The sequence below is a fragment of the Crocuta crocuta genome, unplaced genomic scaffold, assembly GCF_008692635.1.
Source record: "Crocuta crocuta isolate KB4526 unplaced genomic scaffold, BGI_CrCroc_1.0 scaffold71, whole genome shotgun sequence".
Lineage (NCBI taxonomy): Eukaryota > Metazoa > Chordata > Mammalia > Carnivora > Hyaenidae > Crocuta > Crocuta crocuta.
In genome coordinates this window covers 849,217-872,494 of record NW_027527548.1, presented here as the reverse complement: position 1 = coordinate 872,494, position 23,278 = coordinate 849,217, and the positions used below count along the sequence as shown (strand labels likewise).

The following is a 23,278-nucleotide window of genomic DNA, read 5'->3' as shown; positions in this document are numbered from 1 at the left end:
CCGATTCTGTGTCTCCCTCTCTCTCTGTCCCTCCCCCACTCCCACTCGGAGTCTCTCTGTCTCAAAAATAAATAAAAATGTTTTAAAAAAAATTTTTTTAAGACAACCCCTCTACACAAATGGATGCATGACTATATCCAAGCTTCTGCATCAAGTTAAAAAAGCAGCACATACCTAAGCACCATTAACAGACACACACCCCAAAAAAGATACCATACATCTAAGTTTGCACAAGCCTAGAACATTCTGGATGAACACAAAAGTTCTACAGAGCAGGAAACTGGAACTAGAGGTTGCCTCAGGGAAGGAAAACATTCAGGGCGTGGGGGACGGATTATTTTTCACGGCGTGCCCTTGTGTACTTTATTTATCATGAGCGGAGACCATCAAAATAAAACTTAAACGGAGGTATTCGGGAGATCTGGTTTCACATAAAAAAGCAGCAGGTGCAAACCACAGCCAGTAATGAGCAAATGACGACAGCCCGATTCAGGATTTAAAAAGTCACCAGATTGGTCCCAACTGTGTCTATCAGCAGAGGCGCAGAGGGACCACAGGGAGGAGCCTGGGGTTTGCTGAACGAGGATCTGATAAACCCAAATAACCCTGTTCAACCGTCAGAGTGTGTGCATGTTTAGGAAAGGTGTTTTGGGGCCCCAAGGAGATGGCACCATGGTCAGGCCAAAATTGAAAGCAATTAGGCAAAGCTTCGGGTATTTGGGATGTTTTGTTTCGCATGTGGGTAGATTTTTTTTTTTTTTTTTTTTAACATTTATCCTTGAGAGACAATGCGAGCGGGGGAAAGGGGGGAGAGAAGCGGGGGAAAGAGAGAGAGAGAGAGACAGAGAGAGAATCCCAAGCAGGCTCCAGGCTCTGAGCCATCGGCACAGAACCCAACACGGGACTCAAACTCATGAACCGGGAGATCGTGACTTGAGCCGAAGTCAGACATTTAACCAAAATGAACCACCTAGGTACCCATTTGTGGATAGATTTTTTTTTTTTTTTTTTTTTTTTTTAAGGAGAAAGTACATGAGCAAAGACACATCAGTCAAAACGCTAGGGGCACATTCCGGAAGAAAACAAGTTGTGTGTTTCCAGGTTTGTTTTTTTTTTAACGTTTATTTATGAGAAAGACAGAAACAGAGTGTGAGTGGGGGTAGGAGGCCGATAGAGAGGGAGACACAGAATCCGAAGCAGAGCCCAGGCTCTGAGCTATCAGCACAGAGCCCGACATGGGGCTGTAACCCACAAACCGCTAGGTCATGACCTGAGCCAAAGCCAGATGCCCAATCAACTCAGCCACTCAGGCTCCCGTTTCCATGTTTCTTAATGGAGCGCACTAGATGTTGGAAGCGAGAAGCCCTCAGTGGCAACAAAAAGCACCCGCGCACACTTCCCAAACACTCCCAGACGGGTGATACTAGCCTCCTGAAGAATCACTGAGCTGGAACGCAGAAGGTAGGTGAGCAACCCTGCCGGCCTTCGGGAGCCAGGAAGGACACCAGCCCTCCACCCCGCAACCCCCGTGGGCAGTCCCTGTTACCCACCTGCGGCTGAGACCCCCTGGGACGACAGATCCCAGAGTCTTCCCCATACCAGCAGCAGTGGCCAGTGGGAATCTGCCAGAAATGCACACTCTCGGGCCCCGCGCCAAATTTGCAGAATCAGGCGCTCCAGAGTAGGGCATGTAGGTCTGCGGTGTAGCGAGCCCTCCAGAGAACTCGGTGCACCCTCCAGGGTGTGTGTAGGAGATGGAACCTATGTTCTCAAGTCTAGGGAACCCTGTTTGGCACCGGAAAGCCCAGCTCCTCTCCTGCCCCACTGCCACCTGTGCACTTGGTCTGGGTCTGAGGAAACAGAAGCCCAGCAAGGAGGCAAGGCAAGGTGAGCAGACGCCAGCCAGGCCAGTCTCTCTACGGCTCAGGTCCATCTACACAATGGCCGAAGGGAGAGAGGGGCCAGACCAGAACTACTCACCCCGAGCCTGTACAAGTGCTTCAGGGACCCACGATCCACAAGCCACGGTTCTGTACAAGGATGCAATTTTCTGGGAAGAGGGGCCATGCCTACTTTACCTTCTTGAAGGGGTCATCAACCCTGAAGATTACAACTACAGAACTAGGGATCTCAAAGTCCACTTTGAGCCTGGGTGGCTCAGTCGGTTAAGCGCTTGACTTTGGCTCAGGCCTTGATCTCGAGGTTTAGGAGTTCAAGCCCTGTATCCAGCTCTTGGGTCTCCCTCCCTTTCTGACCCCCCCAAAAGTAAACATATAAAAAAAGCCCCCCTCGCACCCTATCTCTCAAAAATAAACATAAAAGAAATTTTTAACCAAAAAAAAGAATAATCAAATCCCTTTGCAACTTGCAAATTAATTCCAGGAGAAAGCGTGGAGGGAGATAACACAGAAGCAATTTAAGCCAGGCAGAGTTTGGCCCCAGCCCAGCAGGGAATAAAAAGGGAAACCAGGGTCCCGCTCGGCGAGGTGCAGTCTGACCCAAGGCTGCCCCTACCTAAGAGTACCCCAACCTTCTAATCCCAGCAAACAATAAAAATCCCAATTCTGTTCCCGGCTACAAACATGCCGACTCCCTCCAGAGTTAATGAGAGCTCGGCGGCCGTGTCCACGGGGCAGGAGTTTAACAGGCTCTGAGCAACAGACACATCCGTCAAAGGCAGAGGCGGTCAGGGGGGCTCTTAGGGAGAAAACTGCGAAATACCAACTGGATTCAGGGTCCTTGGGAGGGAGGAGGAGGTCAGCATTCTGACCTCAAGCCCACGCACCCCTAGGCCTCAGGTGGTGACCCAATGGTGGGCATGGACCTCGCTGCAGTCCAGGCAACAGCGCCTCTTACGGGCCTCTTCCAGAAAGCTGCGTCAGGTTTCTTTACTCCTCCTTTAATGATTTAATTCTGACAAGGACTTCTTGCTAAACGCCTTTCATCTATAAACCTGGAAGGATGACAAAGGGCCACCATGGGCTGAATCACCAGGGAAGTGGCTCACCCTTGCTCTAGAAGTGCTTTCTGTGAGCAGCACGGCCTGTGAGTCCGTTGCGCTGGCCCACCAGCCGCCCTCCACATCCTACCCCCTCCACCAAAACACGTCTGGTTCTGAAGGAGTTAACGTGGGCAAGGGAGAAGAGCTCTTCCAGGCAAAGGACAGAGCAGTGACTCAGGAGAACAGCTTGGCATGGAGCAGAAAACAGCAGAACTTTCCCCTCCTGTGACATTTCACGGAAATCTTCATAGCACGGGAAGACCTACTGCATATTCGGAACCGAGCATGTGATGAGGTCCTTCTCCAACCTATATCTGGTGAACCGCCAGAAATAATCCCACTCACCCCCTTCCTCGATGTCCCCTGACTTAAGGGACATGGTAGGTCAAGATAACCCAGCCTCACAGCTTTGCTGAGTCATGAGTAGAACAGCTAAGGCCTTCTCTAATTACATACGATGGAGGGAGCGCTGTTCTAAATGCCTGTGGAGTACTTCCCCCTCAGTCACTTGCTCAAGATGACCCAAAGGTCAGGGCTGGGACTTGAACCTAGGCAGTGCAACTCTGAGGTCCACACACGGCCTCATGCAGGGAGCGGCGGTCCTCAGCTCTGTAGCAAGATGGCCTCCTACCATAGGGTCTTGTTTTGGAGCTAATTCTCATATTGCCCTTCCCCCCACCTCACTACTGCGGATGGTGGCCCGCAGGGGGATGGGGCTGTGTTCAACACGGAAGACACCAGAACATGGCCCATGCCACGAAATAGGCTGGGGGTGGGGAGACTGTGCAGTCATCTCCCCTCCCCCACACTCCTTTCCAATCTCCAGCCAGGCCTGCCAGACGCAGCCACACCAGGCACCCCCACCCCCACCCACATCCGGCACCTGAGTCACGGCCCTGGACACTGTCCAGAGCCTAGGAAATGACCCACCATGACAGGGAATTGTCTCCTCTGGAGACAGAAAGAGCCCCAGCCGAAAGGCCAGACGCTTCCCCAGGAGGATCAGCCCCGTGGTGTGTTTTCGTGGGTGTTAGGTTTCCTTAATGTTGACAGTGAGCCTGTGAGTTCTGAGTGAAGAAAAACCCTATCAACCTACATTGTGGGCCACACAGGTAGGGTGGCCGGAGACGGACAGTCCCACGCAACATGGCACGAGCTGGCCACCTCACTCGGAAGCCGGGGCGCGCCTTCTGATACAGTGCATCACAGATGGTACGGGCAGGATGCCACAGTGGTTAGGCCCCGCACTGCAGCTCAGGGGAGCTACTTAACCTCTCTGTGCCTCTGTCCTTCTGGAGGGTGGAGATCATGGTACCTTGAGGAGTTACAAAAGGGTTACAGAAGTTCAGGCCTGGCAGAGAGTAAGCACTCATAAATAAAAGCTGTTTTTTCAAACGGGCAGTCATCCCTCCTCCTCCAACCCCAATCCTTCGGCTGGTTTTTCCAGAGCAGCACACTAGGGTCAGAGTTACAGAAATGCCGGCCTATAGAACACGGACACGGGCCCGGCCCGGACTTCACCTCCAGCTCGCCTCCCTTAGATGCGAAGGCAGGTCAGAAGCAGAGGCCTGGGCCCTGGCGGGATGGCACCCTCGGTCACGGCCGGCCCTCCCCGTGGCCTCCTGCAAACATGGCCACTCGCTGCCCTCCCGGAAGACGGCAAAGCACAAAGTGGTCAATCACCTTCACGTGTTGCCCAAAGGCCCCCACAGGCCTCTCTGCCCAGGAACCCCGGAACCCCAGGGCCCTCTCCTGCCGGGAGGCACATCACCACGAAACCAAAGCCTGGAATCTCCCTCAGGCCCAGAGCAGAAATGAAAACGGGGAGCAGAGAAGAGCGTAGCACTTTCCTTATAGCAGAGACTGCCCAAGCCACGAGGAAGGAACACGCGAGCGAAAACGAATACTCTGGTCACACCCTGAATGCCCAGAACCACAAAACCCTCGAGACGAGGCAGCAGCCTGCCCGAGGGGCCTCCTCCAGAAAGGCCACCGGGGTTCTACAAGTTCTCCCTGCCTGAGACCGTGACCTTCTCCCCCGGACCCGGGAAAGGGAAGACTGACAGGGAAATGAGGCCGTGGAACAAAAGGGTCATTCTCAACCTGGGCCCGAGGTCAGCGGATCAGGAATCCCCGGTGCCTCGGAGGCAAAGCACACGAGGGACAGGTCACCCTGGGAAGGGACGCTTACCTGCCATCGAGAGGGCCGTGCTGCTCAGAGGGCCTCCCTTCCCTTTCAAAGAGAACGGAGGCTCCCACACGGCAGACATTCCTGCTTCCGGATCCTCCGCAGCCTCTCCCAGGGGGAGGAGGAAGAAGCAGAGAGGACAGGCTAAGAGTCACCACTTACCAGGCCAGCTCCTGTCCTGGACGCACGAGGTGGCCCGGCGCGGCAAGGACGCCCTCACCTCTCTGCAGGCAGGCAGGGGGACGTGCCTGCGGGTCCCCAGGAGGCCTTTGCCTCTAACTGGTCACCCTGGCCAGCCAGCGGCCCGGTTAGGCTGCAGGTCGTGAGTGCACAGCACCGGGGAGCCATTTCTTTCATTTGTTTCACCGGATGCAAATAAACAGCAAATTGCTGAAGCTCCGCGGGCCCAGGAGGGAGGGCGGCGGTTTGCAGGGTGAAGGTGTTTTCGGGCTTTTTTTAAATTTTTAATCATTTTCAGATTAACTTTACTTCTGATGCGCCTCTCCCAGAAATGAGAAAGCCAATCTTCCCAATACCCTGGGGTCAGCTCTTGCTCGATCCCAAAATAACACGGACACGGGTGATTAAGCAGCACATCCGTATATAAAAGGTGAACTTCTAAAGGCTACCCGCGGGCCTGAAACTGCTGAGATCCAGGGGAAAGAGGCTGATTTACAAATGAATGCACTGTTTTGCCCTCAACTAGAGGCGATTGCAACCACCCAGCCCTTCTCTCCCCCTTGGCTGGGAAGAGGGCTTCTGGAAAAACGACATCTCAACAGGAATTTCCTGGTTAGGGAATGCCAAGCTCTTTCAAAGTTCACAAAGCAGGGGGGAGGCAGGGCCCAACCCCAGGCAAGAAGCCGCGGCACCCCGCCCACCCCCTCCCAGCGGGCCCAGGCCCAAAAGGCTGAGTGCGTCCGACGGGTGTACATATTTGAGGCCCTTAACTCTGCCAAGTCACCACAAAGAAAAGTGTGGAGTAACCGGTTGCCTTTGGCCTTAGCTGCGTAGCTGGCCGCGGGGAGGGCTCCCAGGAGGAGCGGTTCCTGGCGGAAACCATCTGCATTATTTATCCAGGCGGGGCTGGGTCCCACCCCCTGGCCCAGCTCAGGTTCTAGAAAGCTCAGGTGCTGGTGGGTGGCTTTCAAACTGCAAGTGGGGAATTGCACGCAGCCATCAGAGAGCCAATTCAGAAATAAAACGGCGGTTCTGCCCGCAGCAGCTGACGAGTGGTGGGCTGAGAGAAGAAAAGGGAGAGAGAGAGGCTCGGATGAAGGCAGAGGCGCCGCTGGTAACCAGGCAACGTTCCGCACACGCCCTGGGCGTGGGTCTGGCCTCGCAAAAAGTCACCTCAGTGAAGACAGGAGAACTCTCTAGAAGATGCTGGGGAGGAGGGGACACGGGCCTGGGGCCTCGACAGTCACTTCCAGGTGGTCCTCCGAGGCAGAGATTTCTAAGAACCTGCCCTGCACACACACCCCCCCAGCTCTGGAGCGCACAGGCCCAGGAGATGGGAAGCAACTTCAATGCCACCAATAGGAGGCAGACGCATAAACATCATTACCCAGCCAGAAAATGGAATGAAGAGATCTCTTCATGTACAGACATGTAAGAAAAGCTAAGTGAAAAGAGGCCAGAAAGACACCTGAGTGGAAGAAACGGGCTGTGCAGGCTCTGGGTCAGCAAAGACCCGGAGGAACAACCAGGAAAAACCCAGTAAAACACCGAGCTCCCCCCTTTCAGTTCTTTCTGACCCTGCTCANCATGTACAGACATGTAAGAAAAGCTAAGTGAAAAGAGGCCAGAAAGACACCTGAGTGGAAGAAACGGGCTGTGCAGGCTCTGGGTCAGCAAAGACCCGGAGGAACAACCAGGAAAAACCCAGTAAAACACCGAGCTCCCCCCTCTTTCAGTTCTTTCTGACCCTGGTCGTGCGTCTAACTAGTTAAGGGACTGGCGAGTGGACGAAAATGATATTCATGGAGCTCTCGCTCCGTGCCAGGCACTGCCGCATCTCCAGGGCCCGGCATACAGCAGGAGCTCAGAACACGCACCCAGCACCCATCAGGTGCTGCTTTTAGGGGGCTCAGGAACATTGTAAAGCGGGGGCCTCGCCAAGTCTTCCCTGGAGGCACTTGGCCGTATCAGGAAACGCCGTATCAGGAAACGTTTTTGGGTGTCACAACTAGAAAAAAAAGGAGTTGGGGCACCTGGGTGGCTCAGTCGGTTAAGCGTCCGACTTCAGCTCAGGTCAGATCTCACGGTTCATGGGTTCAAGCCCCGCATAGGGCTCTGTGCTGACAGCTCAGAGCCTGGAGCCTGTTTCTGATTCTGTGTCTCCCTCTCTCTCTGCCCCTCCCCCACTCATACTGTCTCTCTCGGTCTCAAAAATAAACTACAAAAAATAATGTGTTTTTTTTTTCAAGAGAAAGGAGTTGCTACAGGCATCTGGTACATGGGAGCTATGGATGGTGCTAACCACCCTCCAGTGCACAGCACAGACTCACAACAGAATGATGAGGCTTGACATGTCAAGAGAGCCATGGTTGAGAAATCTGGAGGTAAAGAAACTTCCAGTGAGCTGCCAGGCAAGTCTGACCTTGTGTGAACACGCCACCCACGGAGGTATCTGCGTCCATTAAGGACTCCTGTGTCTCCTGTTTCACCTGGGGGCCCCGACTGCACATTTCAAACAGAGGAAAACGGAACCAGTCAGTCACCAGTCAGTCACCAGTCACTGAGGGACTATGGGACACTGAGGCGATGTGGGAGATGGTCAGGGGAAGGTCCTCCCCCTCCACACACAGGGAAGACTCCCAGAGACAAAAGTAAGAGTAACATTATTATATCAAAAATGCCTTTCGTTGACCACTTGTCCTAAATACAAACCTCAATCTATTTACCCTCACCTTGGTTCTACAAGGTAGAAGGTAGGTACTGAGTATCCCCATTTTACTAATGAAGAAACTGAGGCCCAGAGAAAAACGGGCCCATGATGAAGTGGCTGATAAACAGAGAATGAATACAGAATATATTCAATAAGAACCTGATTGGTTGCACACAGACAAAAAGCTGTGAAATACCAGTTTGTGAATAATACATGTCAGGACAGAGGGTGTAGCCAGGAAAATATGCCTCTATTTTCTTCGCAAACAGGCCTCATGTGATTCACACCTGCCTTTATTGGGACGCTACCTGACGGAGCCTCTGGAGAATCCCATGAGAGGAGGGATGGTGTTTTTGTGCCCATTTGATAGATGCAGCTCAGAAAAGCAAAGCCATGTATGTGCTCAAAGGCTCAGTGGGGGCATCGCTGCAGCTGGCTCCCACTCCAGAGCCCCTAACTACACCTGCAACTGCCTTCCCTAGGGCTGTCACTGGCACCTTATAATTCTCTTTTCACTAAGGTCACACTGGGTAGGGGCAAGCCAGCACTATTGGTCAGTGTGTGGGCTTGTCAACTCTACTAGTAGGTCTAATAGCAAACACTATCGGCTGTGTACCCTCTGGCAAGCTCCTCAGCCTCCCTGAGCCTCAGTTAATTCAGCGATGACAATGAGGATCTTTCTAGAAGGGTAGGCAGGATCAAATGAGACAATATATGCCAAGTGGAGGTATCACATGTCCTAGGCACCACCAAGTATGACTATTATTGTTCCCCTCTCTGGGGGGGGGGGGGGGGGGGTGTGGAGAGGAGTCAGGGCAGAGAGAAGACATTAACCCAGAAAGCTCAAGCCAGTTTCTCCAAATCTTTTGGTGCCTTCACCTTGATTTGCACCAGACTAGCTCTTCCCAGAATGTTTTTGGAAAAAAAGGTGCAGTGAAAAGAGACCCAACGTCCACAGCAAATCCTCAGGCTGACACGGGTTCACCCAGGGCAGGCTCAAAACCCCTGCAGGGCTCAGGATTTCTTCCCAGAGCAGAGCAGTCCACGTGGCCCTCTGTGCCCAGGCCCGCCCTTCCTGGCAGAACTGCTTCCCTTGGACTCCTCCTTCTCACCCCTACTCAAATAGAGTTCTTGACGCCTGGGAGGGAGCTGGCCTCGGATTCCTAGCAAGCTGCGGGATGTATTAAGGATGCCCAGCCCCACAGGCTAGTGCCTACGTGGTGCTTGGCACGTAGCAAGCGTTCCCTGCCCGTCCTCTGCCTGTCCACGTTCGGTCCCACGGTCACAGCTGCCACCTTGATCCGAGCACCACACTACTGGCTCGCCCTCTCCAGCAGCTTTCCTCACACCTAAATGAGACAGGCGGTCCCTGCTCAATGGCCGCCGAGGGGACATGCTGGGCGCACCCAAAATCTCATCTGGACTCTCATCCAGACCCACACCACATCTGGCCCTGTTCACGTGTCCCCTCCATCCACTGATCCTAACCACAATGGCCTCTCACAAGCCAAGTTCATGTGCACTTGCTGACACTTCCATCTAGAATGTTCTATGCCCAATCTTCCCATGTCTGGCAACGTCAGCTTTCGGCTCAAACGTCACCCTCCAGCCCCCTTATCATTCTGAAGTGTGGGTTGGGGTCTGGGTGTGTGGGTGGATGTGTGGGGGCGGGGGTGGGGGCGTGTGTCTGTGTCATTGCGGTTGACTTCATTGCGATTACCTCTAGCTGAAATTATTTTCCTCTTTTGCTGGGTCGCTTATGTTTTGGTCTCCCCCAGAATGTGGGCTCCAGCAGTTTTCCTGTCCTTCACCACAACCCAGTGCGCGGCAAGGGCCCAGTTCCGGGCTTGGCTCAAGCACTGTTGCAAAGGCCACACGTGTGATCAGGTAAGTGAGCCACAGGAGAGGGTTAACAAGACTCCGAGGTGACTCACAGGAAACTCCCATTTTTCTTCCCGGGTCTAAGAATCTCTCCCAGCAATCCAAGAAGGCAGGAGGGCTGTGAGGTCAATAAGGAAGATGACACAAAAGGGAACCTGTCCATTTCAAGGTCCGAAAGAGAACACACCACAGCACCAGAGAGGAAATTCCCTTCTCGACAGGTACTCGGCCATTCTGGTTTCTTGCCTGAAGAGCCCACTTCCCCAAAAGGAGGGGATATTAAGGAAGGATTTCTATGCCGAACGGGATGGGGCCACGCAGCTTAACACAATTACTAAGAAAACAGGGTGGGGAAACTCAGGAGGTTTTCACCAGCCACCTACTTCCCAGCTCTGCCTTCTTCTCCAGGAGGGAGCTACAGTCTCAGAATCATTTAGCGTTAAAAGGGGGGAAGGACTTTCTCCGGGAAAACCCACTCCCCACGGGAGCCTCCCCAGTGTGATGTCCAGTTAACCAAATCATTTAGTCCGGAATCTTTGCCCTTTTTCTCATCAGACCCTTTTAAGTCTGAGGATCTCTTTTCAACACCTCCCTTAATCCCGGCCTGGACGCCTCAATTCTGTCCCTGCAATCCGACGCCAGGGCCCGCGGGGACACTGCTCTTGGTGAATGCAGCAGGATGGGCCCAGCTGGCCGGTCTCCCTCCATCCCACTCTTGGGCGTGATTCAAGAGAAACTAAATCTGCTTTGTCTGGTCTCCATCTTCGTTCTTTCGGGCCTCTCCAAGTGTCAGCATCTTAACAGACAGGAGAAGAGTCTAGATTTTAAAGATAACATATTTGTCAAGCAATCCCCACCAATTACCAGTGTGTCGGGTCCCGACCCAAGGAGCAGCAACTGGCTTGAAAGACAGTCCTCTGACTGCTGAGTGGGTGCAGGGGGTTACTGAAGGTGGTTAAAGAGGTCAAGGACAAAACCAGATCAACCTTATTAGGAAGGGGGCCCTAGTGACAGCTGATGTGATTACCCAGTGACCCAGATGGGGAGCAATCGCCAGGACATCAGTCTAGAGGTGGCTACAGACATGGCCTGGACCAGAGGTGGCCCATCAGAGGTCGGCAGAGTGTATCAGTCCAGTCACAGCTGGTTGACCCTTTGACAATTTTAGTTACCAGTATTTTAAAATTGGGGGAAACTGCATCTAGAATCCAGATGACTAGCTTCTCTTAAAACAAACAAACAAACAAACAAACAAAAACAGGGGGCACCTGGCTCAGTCAGTTTAGCATCCAACTTCAGCTCAGGGCATGATCTCATGGTTCCTGGGTTCGAGCCCCGCATCAGGCTCTGTGCTGATGGCTCGGAGCCTAGATCTGCTTCGGATTGTGTCTCCCTCTTTCTCTGCTCCTCCCCACTCGTGCGAATCTGTGCACATGCAGTCGCTCTCTTTTCGTCACATTATTAATAAATAAACATTTTAAAAAGCAAACAAACAACAAAAACAGAAGCTCTGGCCACAAAGGGTCCCCATTTCCACACAAAATAGTCCTCCAGGCTGACCCCACACACACACACCTTTGGATGGAACACAAAATTCTCTGTTTACCCAAGTCTCCATTACTCTTTAACTGTCAAGACAATGAAATCTAACCTTGAAAGTCTCAAGACAGAGCAAAGCAGCAAAAGGCAAGAAGGCAAATACTGGGATATGAGATAAACACTTGCGCCTTGCTAGAAAGAACGGCCAAGCTCCGGACAGTTCAACCCCATCATGGTTCCGCAGGGGTGCCGGAAGAGCCACCCCCCAAAATAGGTCTCTGGCACGAAGAGTAACACAGGCTGGTTATTTTTAAGAAACTGCAAACACAAGTGCAGCTCTGAAAACCAAGTCGAAATTACCCTTTTCTAAGGCGACATTTACATGTGTAAGAAAAATCTCCATTTGTAAGAACGTCTTCCCAGCAATACCAGGAAGATGGGAATGACTAACTCTCTAGAAACTCCTATCAATGGAGAAGACAACAACTTAAATCTGCATAACAGCCTGACACTTGTTTGCTATGCTTTTCCTGGTGACCCCCCCCCCCGAAACTCGCTCCGCACCCCCAAAGACTTTCGTCTTCAGCTGGAGAAGATGTCTAAGGTGATGGCTTGGGCCATTTTAGGGAGTTACTCGTTTTTTCTGGGTCTCTTGTGTACACAGGAGATATACACATTATTAAACTTCTCTTTGTTTCCATCCTGTTAACATGTCCTATATCAATTAAACTCTTAGACTGGCCAAAGAATCTAGAAGAGAAAAGAACATTTCTGCCCCTAGAAGTTTGTTGATCTTTTTCCAAGAGGGGATAAAATATACAGGAAACTACATCAAACTGTTAACACTGGTTACACCTGGCTGGAGAAGTTTTTTAGCTTTTTCTTTGTATATTTTGGCTTGTTGCAAATAGGACAGGGAAGCTGAGGAGGCGCCATTTTGGAAAGGCTCCATCTCCGAGGTCTCTGCTCGGCCCCAGGTCCTCACGTTCCGTATTTCCCCTTGCATCTGAGTAAAGCAAAGAAGCTATGTTCCCACTCCAAGGGGGAAGCACGAAAGTGAGTCATTCTGAGTTTCGTCCTAGGCACCCCGCCCTCCCCCCCACGCCTGATAGCATCTAGAAGAACCAAGCTCGAGGACAGTGGCTTCCACCAAATCTCGGGTGACACTGGCATCCATCCATACCCCCGCCTTCCGTGGTTCATGGAGTAACACCTACTGTTTACTGGACTCTGGCCTTCGACGGAACCCTACCCTGGATTCCTGAAGGAACATGTACCCGGACCCCCTTCCAGTGTAAACCCCTAACCCCAAGCGACGGGGAGGCTCACCTCTCCTGTTCTGAGTCTCCCAAACACGCCGTCTGCTGCACTGTCACTCATGCAATTCAGGAAATTCTGCTCTTGCTTCCTCCTGGCGCGTGTTTGATTTCTATCCTGCACGAAGCCAAGGTTCCTCTTGGCCTGTCCTATGGGACCCTCTCTGGGTCCTCGGAAAGGCCTGCCTATGTCTCAAAGAAATGCACTGCCTTTATCGTTTGAAAGGAAAATCCAGTAATCCGTTCTGTTCCCTTACTTAGTTTCTAATTCTTGGAAGAGACTCTTTTTTCTAAAAACACTTACTGAGCAGCTACTCTAAATCGCTAGCGCCATGTTGGTCAGAGTTGAGGGAGAGACCTGGTGCCCTTATCCATCGAGGCAAAGAGACCCTCAGGTCAATGAATTCTACAACAGAAGGTTGATTTGGGGCCGAGGGGGTGGCCCGGCATATCCTACGGTATTTGTCCCCAGCCAGTACTCCAAGATGCCAAAGGGCTTGGCAAAACAGCCGCTCCGTGGAGCGTGGATAAGAAATGCCAAGCTGAGGGGCACCTTGACACAGTCGGTTAGGCGTCCGACTTCGGCTCAGATCAGGATCTCTCTGCTCATGAGTTCCAGCCTGTGTCAGCTCCTGGCTGTCAGGGCAGAGCCCGCTTCAGATCCTAGGTCTCCCCCGCTCTCTGCCCCTCCACCACTCACAAGCGCATGTGTGCATGCACGTTCGTTCTCTCTCTCAAACATGTAAAAAAAAAAGAATGCTAACTTGAGAACACAGACAGCCACGCTCTCTCTTTTCAAAATATGGGAGGCCCAGGAGGGTTTGATCAAGCAAAGGTTCAGCTCTGATGTAATAACTGTTTATTCAGCATATTCTGTGCTGCGCCAGTCCCTGACTAGGTTATTTTCACCGACGGCATCCAGCACAGTGCCCACCAAAGCATAGAAGCTACACAGCAGCCCTGTCCAGTAGAACCTTCTACAACCACAGCAACCGGCCTCAGCTACACGCGGCTCCTAGCAACTGAAACGTGGCTAGTGCCCCTCTAGTTTTTTCATCGATGTAAACTTAAAGAGCCACAAACAGCAGAGGGCATCGCTTGTAAGGACCTCTGTATTAACAGACAAGAGAGCCAGCCTAGCAGGCGAGCAGAACACCTCGGAATCTTCCACTCATTCCCATTTGAGGAACTTGGCAGGTGTCTTTGAGGCATCATGCCTGATGCCTAGAAATATGTATATGGCCTTTCCTTGGATTCCGCCCTTAGCCTAACTTGGAAATTCTCAAGTCTTTAGTATGTAGAATGCCTGATGGGAGCTGATTACTTTACTTTCATGGGTAATTTAAGGCACTTTCCAGGGTGATTTTGACTTTGGAAGCTAAAGGCTCCACTGAAGGAGGACCAGAGAGGGGGCCTTAGTCTGGAAGGATCTGCAAAGGTGTGCCTCAGCAAGGAGCAGGAGAGGACCGGGCATGACCCAGGACCACACGCAGGCTGGAAGGCTGCATAGGGTAACAGGCAGATCGGCAGGGATGCTGACCCGAGCCTGGACAAGACAGGCAGTAGGGCCTTGAATCTCTGCTCAAGACCGTGGTCTTCAGGAGCCCGTGGAAATTTAAAGCAGGAGAGCAGGACAATCGGACTTGTGTTCTAGAAAGGGCCCTACCAAAAGCGGTATTAATACATCGGGAAGGAAAGAAATCAGAGGGCAGGGGGACATTTCAAAGAGCGCTGTATCCCTGGGGGGAAAGAAAGACAGGCCACCAATCGTTTCAGAGAGAGCAGACATCTGAGCTTGGGTAATTATTTCCAGGCACGGATTATGCTGGAAACAAAGCCACCCTCTCTAGCTGAAAGGCTGTTTTTACTTGGTTCTCCAGGATAAAAGTTCTATCCATCTGATAGACAAAGTCAAGCCATTCACTCATTCGTTCAAAATAAATATTTATTGCACACCAACCAGAACAGGCACCCTGGTAATAAAATGGGCAGCGGGCACATCGGGATCAACAAAAACAAAAGGCAGGACCCACCCTCATGTGGAACCTTATACTCAGGGGGGTGGGAAGGGGAGGGGGGAGGAGAGGGGAGGAGCTCCCAGGTCTGAGCACAGACCCCGTGGCCAGAGATGGCGCTCTCTGGAATCTAGAAGATAGGTGTGTCCCAAGTCAGCCAGAAAAGGGGACCGCAGGGAAAAGCTGAAAGGGGAGGCAGGGGAGAGCACAAGCGGATTCGGGGCTTGTGATCTTCATCCTAAAGCCACGGAGAACGCACTTTAAAGTAGGTCAAAAGAGAACGGAGTTTAAAGTAGGAAGTGGTAGTCAGAAGGGATGCCCCTTGCCGAAAGACTGGGGGGTGGGAGGCGGGACAGAGACAGTGGGACCAGATGAGAGACCACTGCAATGCAACAGCGGTAACCTACAGAATGGCATTCAGGATATAATATTATAAGAAGATGGGGGCGCCTGGGTGGCTTAGTCGGTTAAGCGTCCGACTTTCGCTTAGGTCATGATCTCGCGGTTCCTGGGTTCGAGCCCCGCGTCGGGCTCTGTGCTGACTGCCAGCTCAGAGCCTGGAGCCTGTTTCAGAGTCTGTGTCTCCCTCTCTCTCTGACCCTCCCCTGCTCACACTGTCTCTCTCTCTCCTAGAAATAAATAAAACATTTGAAAAAAAAAAGAAAAGAAAATGACACGAAAAGGCAAAACGACAGACAAATTGAGAATAGGGGCGCCTGGGTGGCTCCGTCGGTTAAGCGTCCGACTCTGACTCAGGTCATGATTTCACGGTACATGGGTTCGAGCCTGGAGCCTGTTTCCAATTCTGTATCTCCGTGTCTCTCTGCCCCTCCCCTGCTCACACTGTCTCTCTCTCTCTCAGAAATAAATAAAACATTAAAAAAGAAGAAGAAGAAGAATTGAGAATAAGCCCCCCATCTCTGGCCTAGCCAACCAGCAGAAGACTAGCTTATGGGACAGGGTGGAGAGGCAGGTGTTTTGCTAGGGGGTGGGGGGCGGGGCACCCATGAATAACCGGTAGGGAGGTCAGGTAGGCAGCCGGGCCTCTCTGCCTCATGACTCAGGAAAAATCTAGGTTGGAAATAAAGAGCGTGAGTCACAAAGCCAGGGCTGGGATGTGGGCGAGTTCATCGGGGAGCGAGCATGCTGGGCGACAGGACGGGCAGAGCGTTCCCCAACGCCAACCACACTGAACAGCTGGAGAGGAGCGGGTGCTACGGAAGCGGCAGGAAATCCGCAACAGCGGTGGCAAAAATAAGCAAATAAAGCCAAAGGAAGAGACAGTTTCCAGGACAAAAATGAAAAGCCAGGGCCCGTACCTCTGTCACATCAAGGTAAATGAGCACCGACAACCTCCACCAGAAAAAGCAACATGGGGCCTGCAGGAAGCTTAGGGACAGGAGGGGACGCGGAGGGATGGGGGACACGGGGAAGCCACAATGGAGCGGGCAGGGCAAACGGGCAGGTGAGGAAACCAACGAATACAGACACTTCTCCTGAGAAACGCGGCACGGAAGAAGAGGCCAGAAACAGGAAGAATTGCTAACAGAGAACATGCAGGTGTAAGACAGACTCCGGAGTGTTCAAAAGTCGATACATCCATCAACAGGTTACAAAGAGGTACCCTGGGACCCCAGAACCCCACTCCTACCTACGTCTATAACCAAGAGACATGAAAACGTACACCCACACAAAAACTCCCACAAAATCTTCACGTCGCCATTATGCAGGGCACCCAGAAAGTACAAACAAGTCAAATGTCTGTCTACTAATGGATGAGTGGACGCAAAAAGGGTGGCATAGCCACAATAGAACATTATTCAGCCAGAAAAAGGAATGAAGTACTGACCTAGGCTACAGTGTGGATGAGTCTTGAAAGCATTATTCTACGGAAAAGAAGTCAGGCCCAAAAGGTCCTACGTTATTAGGATTTCATTTAGATGAAAACAACCAAAATGGGTAAATCCACAGGGACAGAAGGTAGACGTGTGGTTGTCAGGGGCCGGGGCGGGGGACAACGGAGAGTGACTGGTATCGGGAAGGGGGTCCCTTATCGGGAGGAGGAAAATGTTACAATCGATTCCAGTGATGGTCACAAGACTCTCGGAACATATTAAAAACCACTGAAGTGTGGGGCGCCTGGGTGGCTTAGTCGGTTAAGCAACCGACTTTCGCTTAGGTCATGATCTCGCAGTTCGTGGGTTCGGGCCCCGCGTCGGGCTCTGTGCTGACTGCCAGCTCAGAGCCTGGAGCCTGTTTCGGTCTGTGACTCCCTCTCTCTCTGACCCTCCCCTGCTCACGCTGTCTCTCTCTCTCTCTCAGAAATAAAAATAAAACTTTAAAAAAAAAAAAACCACTGAAGTGTGTACTTGAAAATGGAGAATTGTCCAATATGTGAATTATATCTCAATAAAGCTTTTGTTTTCGTTTCTGTTCTTGTTTTTAAAGGTCTGCGAAGTACTGGATTTCAAGGTTCCCAGGAAAGCTGGGGGTGGGTAGAAGGAACTTGGGGTGAAGGTTTGGAGGGCCCTGTAATACTGCACTCAACGCCCACCATCAGACGTGGGCTCTGCAAACTTACTCCCCACCCCAACCCCAAAGGTCGATGGTAAAGAAGCAACCACCAAGGGAGCAAACCCATTTGAAAGTTTCAGGCAAAAAAAAAAGTCAGGATCTCTCTAATAGGCCTCAGACCCTGCATGTTAATTCTACGGGCGCCTGGAAGAAGAGAAGGAGACCGTTCTTTTTAAACTAAAGTTGAAAAGAGTCTATCTTAGATCACAGTCTTCTAGAATAACAGGAGTCACATAAACATACAGCATGGGTCAGGCTTCAAAATGAGACCAAAAAAAAAAAAAAAAAGTCTAAATGGCTCATCAGTTAAATGCCATCTTGGGCTCAGGTCATGATCTCACGGTTTGTGAGTTCGAGCCCCACATGGGGCTCTGTGCTGACAGCTCAGAGCCTGGAACCTGCTTTGGATTCTGTATCTTCCTCTCTCCCTGCCCCTCCCCTGCTCGTGCTCTCTCTCGCTCTCTCGCTCTCTCTCACTCTCTCTCAGAATTAAACATTTTAGGCGCACTTGGGTGGCTCAGTCGGTTAAGAGTCTGACTTCATGATCTCACGGTTCATAGGTTCGAGCCCAGCATCAGGCTCTGTGCTGACAGCCAGCTCAGAGCCTGGAGCCTGTTTTAGATTCTTATTTCCCTCTCTCTCTGACCCTCCCCTGCTCACACTATCTCTCTCTCTTGCTCAGAAATAAATAAAAAATGTTAATAAAAAAAAGCACTTTGGAGCGCCTGGGTGGCTTAGTCGGTTAAGCGTCNTTGAAGTTGGGGGGCGGAGAATAGGGCAAACACAAAGTTTTCTACAAGTGAACCACAAAAACTAAATTGCACAGACAGGGCGACAGGATCCCATGAACAAATGCACAGCGGATGCTACGCTGGCCGAGAGAAGGTAGATCTCTCATTTGGAAAGCCATTCATTACCCAACACCTTCAAAGTTCGGGGACATTTTAAACCTTCTTGAGAGAGGAACAATCTGGTCGTTATCCACCTCCCAAAGACATGTTTTCCATCAAACAGTTCACGGATGGCACTTCCTTAGGCTATAGAAGAGCCAGACCAGAGTTAAAACCACGGATGCTCTTTTTTTTTTTTTTAATTCTCAGCACTTTCTGCATCACACTCTGATTCAAGAATGTTTATGGTTATATTTTCTTAAAGAGTTTTCTTGGGGGGGGGGGAGCAAATAACAGAAGGTCTCTATCTCATTGCTGTCCTCATAAATAATCCCTTTGTGAAACAGTCTTAATTTACATACAACAGTGAGAAGGAGGATCCTGTACTAATTAAGGTCTGGAGCTGGTTAGCAAATTGCTGTAATTGTGTATTCTCCAGCATCCCTCACCCTGGCACATCTCAACAAGAATGATACTGTGCAAGATTTTCCTGTCTCCAGCTTCCGCCGAAACCTGTGTGCGGTTTCCAAGCGGCTCTGTCCCCTCTTGTGGGTGACATGACACAGACACTTTTAAAAATGGTATCAGCTCCGGCGGCCAGGCGGCCACACCCCACAGCCATTACCGCAGAACACGCACACGGCAGGGTCGAGGGGCAAAGCGGCCTTTGTACAGAGACGCGAACTCGCGGAGACCGTCATTTTTCAGACTGCAGATCCCTGGCCTTGGAGGGGTTTGCTCTGAGTCATGCCCGGTGTGGCCAAAACCCTGCAAGGAGCTGTGCTGTGACCAGTCTTGTGCGCAGAATGCAAACTGACAGGCCACTCCTGACCCGGAGATGTGTGCTGTTGGGTTCGTGCGTGGTCGAAACTGGCCAGCACAAACCACATTTAAAAGTCAGGCAATTTTACAGGGGGGCGGAAATGCTGGCAACACAGATGAGACATCTTCCTGCTGGTCAGCAGTCAGAGGGCTGCATCCTCCCGTGTGACAGGAGGCACACTCCTGTGCAAAGGTCCCGACACCTCTAGGTGCAGCCGCTAATCTCACTCCTCTACCGGCAGACAGCTGACCTGGCATCCCTGGGCTAGAGCTCATGGCTATGGTCAGAGGATCAGACTCCGAGATGAAACCTGACCCCAGTTCTCCACTTCGCTACTCCATGAATCCCACTGAGCCTCAGTTTCCTAAACTGTAAAATGGGAGTATCGTAACAACACGCCGACATCAAAGCAGGATTAGAAAAGCCAAATGAAGTCATTTGCATCGGATTCCAGACACCTTATAAGTACTCAGAAAGTCTGAAACAGACAAACACACCTGGCATCTAGGTGGTACTTCCGCTCTTTCAGCAGATCATTACCTCAGACACAAACGTCAGTCTGATACCTTGAAAGCTCAAAAGCTTTGTCTCCAGGGAACTAAAACACTCCGGTAAAATGCCAAGGCTGGGGTAATGGCAATGACTGGCTTGGGAATTACTCAGTTAATAAATGAATACATATCATGGGTATACAAAATGTAATTTAGTTAGGGGCGCCTGGGTGGCTCCATCGGTTGAGCATCTGACTTAGGCTCAGGTCATGATCTCATAGTCCGTGGGTTTAAGGNTTAAGCGTCCAACTTTGGCTCAGGTCATGATCTCGCGGTTCGTGAGTTCGAGCCCCGCGTAGGAACTCGCTGCTATCTGGATAGAGACCACTTTGGATCCTCTGTTCCTCTTTCTCTCTCTGCCCTTCCCCCACTCACTCCATCTCTCTCTCTCTCTCTCGCTCTCTCTCTCAAAAAAAATAAACAGTAAAAAAAAAAAGTAAGAAGTACAAGGTCATGAACAAAGCTATAAAGACAATCTGGAGTGAGCGTGAAGAATCTTCTGGAATACCATGTTCAAGTCTCTGGATCTGGGTTGTGGTCCCAGAGTAATTAAGTCCACCAAGCTGTACGCCAACGGTAAGATTTAAAATGTACCAGAAAATAGTAAACAAACGGCAGATGGTGAGAGGCAGCTTTCTCAGAATGGGAGTGAAGAAGTTCTAGACAAGAAGAGAGAAGGCTGGAAAGATCCACGTGGTCATAAATCACAATTTAAGACAAGTGTACGAACTCGTGTTTAGTTTAACGTAGACACAGAGAGAAATCTTCACAGACGTGTATATACATACGGGTCAGTACACATGCGTGTTTCCCTGTTCTGTCGTCCGAGAGGAACAAGAAACAAAGACATCCCCGAAGCAACGAGCACACTGAGGACCCAATGCCACTCACCAATAAAAGGAACCAGGGTGCCTTGGGGGAATGGCCAGCCACAGGACCAAGGCGGGAAATCTACAAGATGAGCCTAGCACATCTTGTAGTGGCGAAAAGAAAGGGTTCAATCAATCAACCCCATGGATGTCAAAGGGACACAGGAGTCACCCGGAAGAGCTCTCAACAGCCAAAGCTGGAACTTTTTTAATAATCTCTGCACCCACGATGCGGCTTGAACTCACAAACCTGAGATCAAGAGTTGTAACGCTCCACCAACTGAACCAGCCAGCAGAAACCTCCCACAGACAGAACACCTTGACTAACAAAATAAGAAGTACTATTGGACTGCAACTAAAGTTTAAAATAAATGAGTCCACGGACACCTGGGTGACTCAGTCCATTAAGCAAGTCCCCAACTCTTGATTTCAGCTAAGGTCATGATCTCACTGTTTGTGAGATCAAGCCAAGTCGGGCTCTGTTCTGGCAGCACAGAGCATACCTGGGATTCTCTCCCTTTCTCTCTCTGCTCGCCCCCACTCATACTTGCACTCACTCTCTCTTTCCCAAAAATAAATGGACTTTAGGGGCCTTGGGTGGCTCAGTCAGTTAAGCATCCGACTCTTGATCTTAGCTCAGGTCATGATCCCGTGGTTTGTTTGTGAGTTCAAGCCCCACGTGGGCTCTGCACAGACACTGCAGGGCCTGCCTGGGATTCTCTGCCCCTCGGTAGGCCTCCCCGACTCACACTCTCTCTCTCAAAATAAACTTTTAAGAAAAACAATAAATAAGGAAAAATTTTAAACTAGTAATAATGGAGTCCACGCTGTGATAAACGACTGAATAACAAATAACTGAGAAGAATGGACATATCTCTCATAGAGAAAAATTCCAAATAATTTGTGCACATCCTCTGGCCTGAAGGAGGCAGAGTGTACTCCCCACGCGCTAGGTGTGGGTGGGCTTCATGGCTTCATTACAAAGCGTACAGCACAAGAGGGTGGTGACCTAACAAACATGACCTCAGCCAGGTGGTCAAGATCAACATCACCAGCGATAAGTCACATCGGTAACATGCACCCTTGATGTGATGGGATGAAAATGGTACTTTACCCTGCTGTCTTCTTCCCCTAAAGCCTGCAATCCCAGCCTACCGGAGTCTAGTCTCGAGAGAAACGTCAGATAAATCCCAATCGAGGGGCAATCCACAAAATACCTGAGCAGTACTCCTCAAAACTATCAAGGTCATCAGAAACGAGGGACATCTGAGAAACTGGGACAGCCAAGAGGAGACAAGGAGACATAACTCCATTAAACCTGGCTTACTGGGTGGGATCTCGGAACAGAAGAGCCACCTCGGCAGAAAAGCCATGGGAATGTGAACAAAGTACGAACTTCAGTTGGTTAACGACAAACCAATCAATACAGATGTGTGAACTGCGCCAAGCGCACCACGCTCACGCACCATGTTAGGAACGGGGAACCGCTATCTGGGTGCGGGTATGTGCGTGGGGACTCGGTGGGGCGACGTGGCAACCCTTGTCGCCATCCTCCCAACTTATCCGGAAATCTAAAACTGCTCTGGAATTAGAAGCCACTTTTTAAAATATAACAGAAAATGATGGAATGGCTCCTTTGGACTGGATCAACACCGAAGGCCTCCGGGAGAGGACGTCTGAGATGATGAGAGATGAGCAATAGCCAGCAAGACCCAGAGTAGCATGTTCCCAGCCAAAGACACAGGACACACAGGGCCCCGAGAGGGACCAGAGGGGAAGGAGGCAGGGGTGCTCAAGCAGAGCCAGGGAGAGCAATGGTTGAGGAGAACGGAGGTCACCGGGTAAAAAGAAGGCAGATGGCCCAACCCAGGTAGGTAGGTCAAGAGGAACAAGATGTGACCCGTTTTCTAAGAGCACCCTAGCTCCTGGGGGGACAGGACCAGAGTGGGGCCATGAGAGCAAAGGACAATGGTCACTGCAGAGTGACCACTTCAGGTGGTGCAACCTGGAAGCTCTAAGGACCCCCGGGGGCTGTAAGAAGAGAAGAGGAGGGCTCTCCCGCACGGGGCAGGGGAGGCCTGAGCAGAGTGAGCCTCCCGCCCTGGCTGATGATCCCAAAGCCACAACAAGGCCATGGGACCTTGCAGGCGCCAAGCGCCCAGGGAAGGAAGGGCCTCGTTGGCGGCAGAGCCTCGCCTCGGTTCCACCACATCCTAAACTGACTACCTGTGAGATGTTGTCACTCAGAGCCTCAGTGTCCTCATCTGCAAAGGGGGAACGCCCCCCCCCCCAACCTCCTAAGGGGACTGGAAGAAAATGCAACAAGACTCCCAGTACAAACTGTCCATATGCATTATTTCTACAGGAAAAGCCCAAGGTAGAAAGAATCATAGAATCTCATCCAACATCCCATTTTAGAGAAGAGTGTGGGGCGTCAGTTAAGCCTCTGACTTGGGCTCAGGTCATGATCTTGCGGTCTGTGAGTTCGAGCCCCGTGTTGGCCTCTGTGCTGATAGCTCAGAGCCTGAAGCCTGCTTCAGATTGTCTTTGTCTGTCTCTCTCTCTCTCCCTCCCTCTCCCTCTCTCTCGCTCTCTCTCTCTCCCCCCTCCCCCGCTCAGGCTCCATCTCTCAAAAATAAACAAACATAAAAAAATGTTAAATAAATAAATAAAGATAAGAACGTGAAGGGACAAAGACTGCAAGTGTGCAGGTGAGGAGCAGAGTGAGAACAAAGACACCC

General features: G+C 51.2%; 1 protein-coding gene across 16 annotated transcripts in view; it reads right to left on the bottom strand.

The window, feature by feature from the left end:
- The window catches only part of ZMYND8 (zinc finger MYND-type containing 8), a 133,163-nt gene that overhangs the window by 85,368 nt on the left and 24,517 nt on the right, over positions 1 to 23,278 (bottom strand). Inside the window, exon 1 of one of the 16 annotated variants that reach the window (XM_077766086.1) lies at positions 5,193 to 5,214. The exons of the other annotated variants lie outside the window; for them this stretch is intronic. Within the exon in view, the coding sequence (XP_077622212.1) occupies positions 5,193 to 5,199 (7 nt within the window). The 5' untranslated portion in view covers positions 5,200 to 5,214. Of the gene's footprint in view, positions 1 to 5,192; positions 5,215 to 23,278 lie in introns of those variants that run through there. 16 annotated transcript variants of the gene reach the window in all.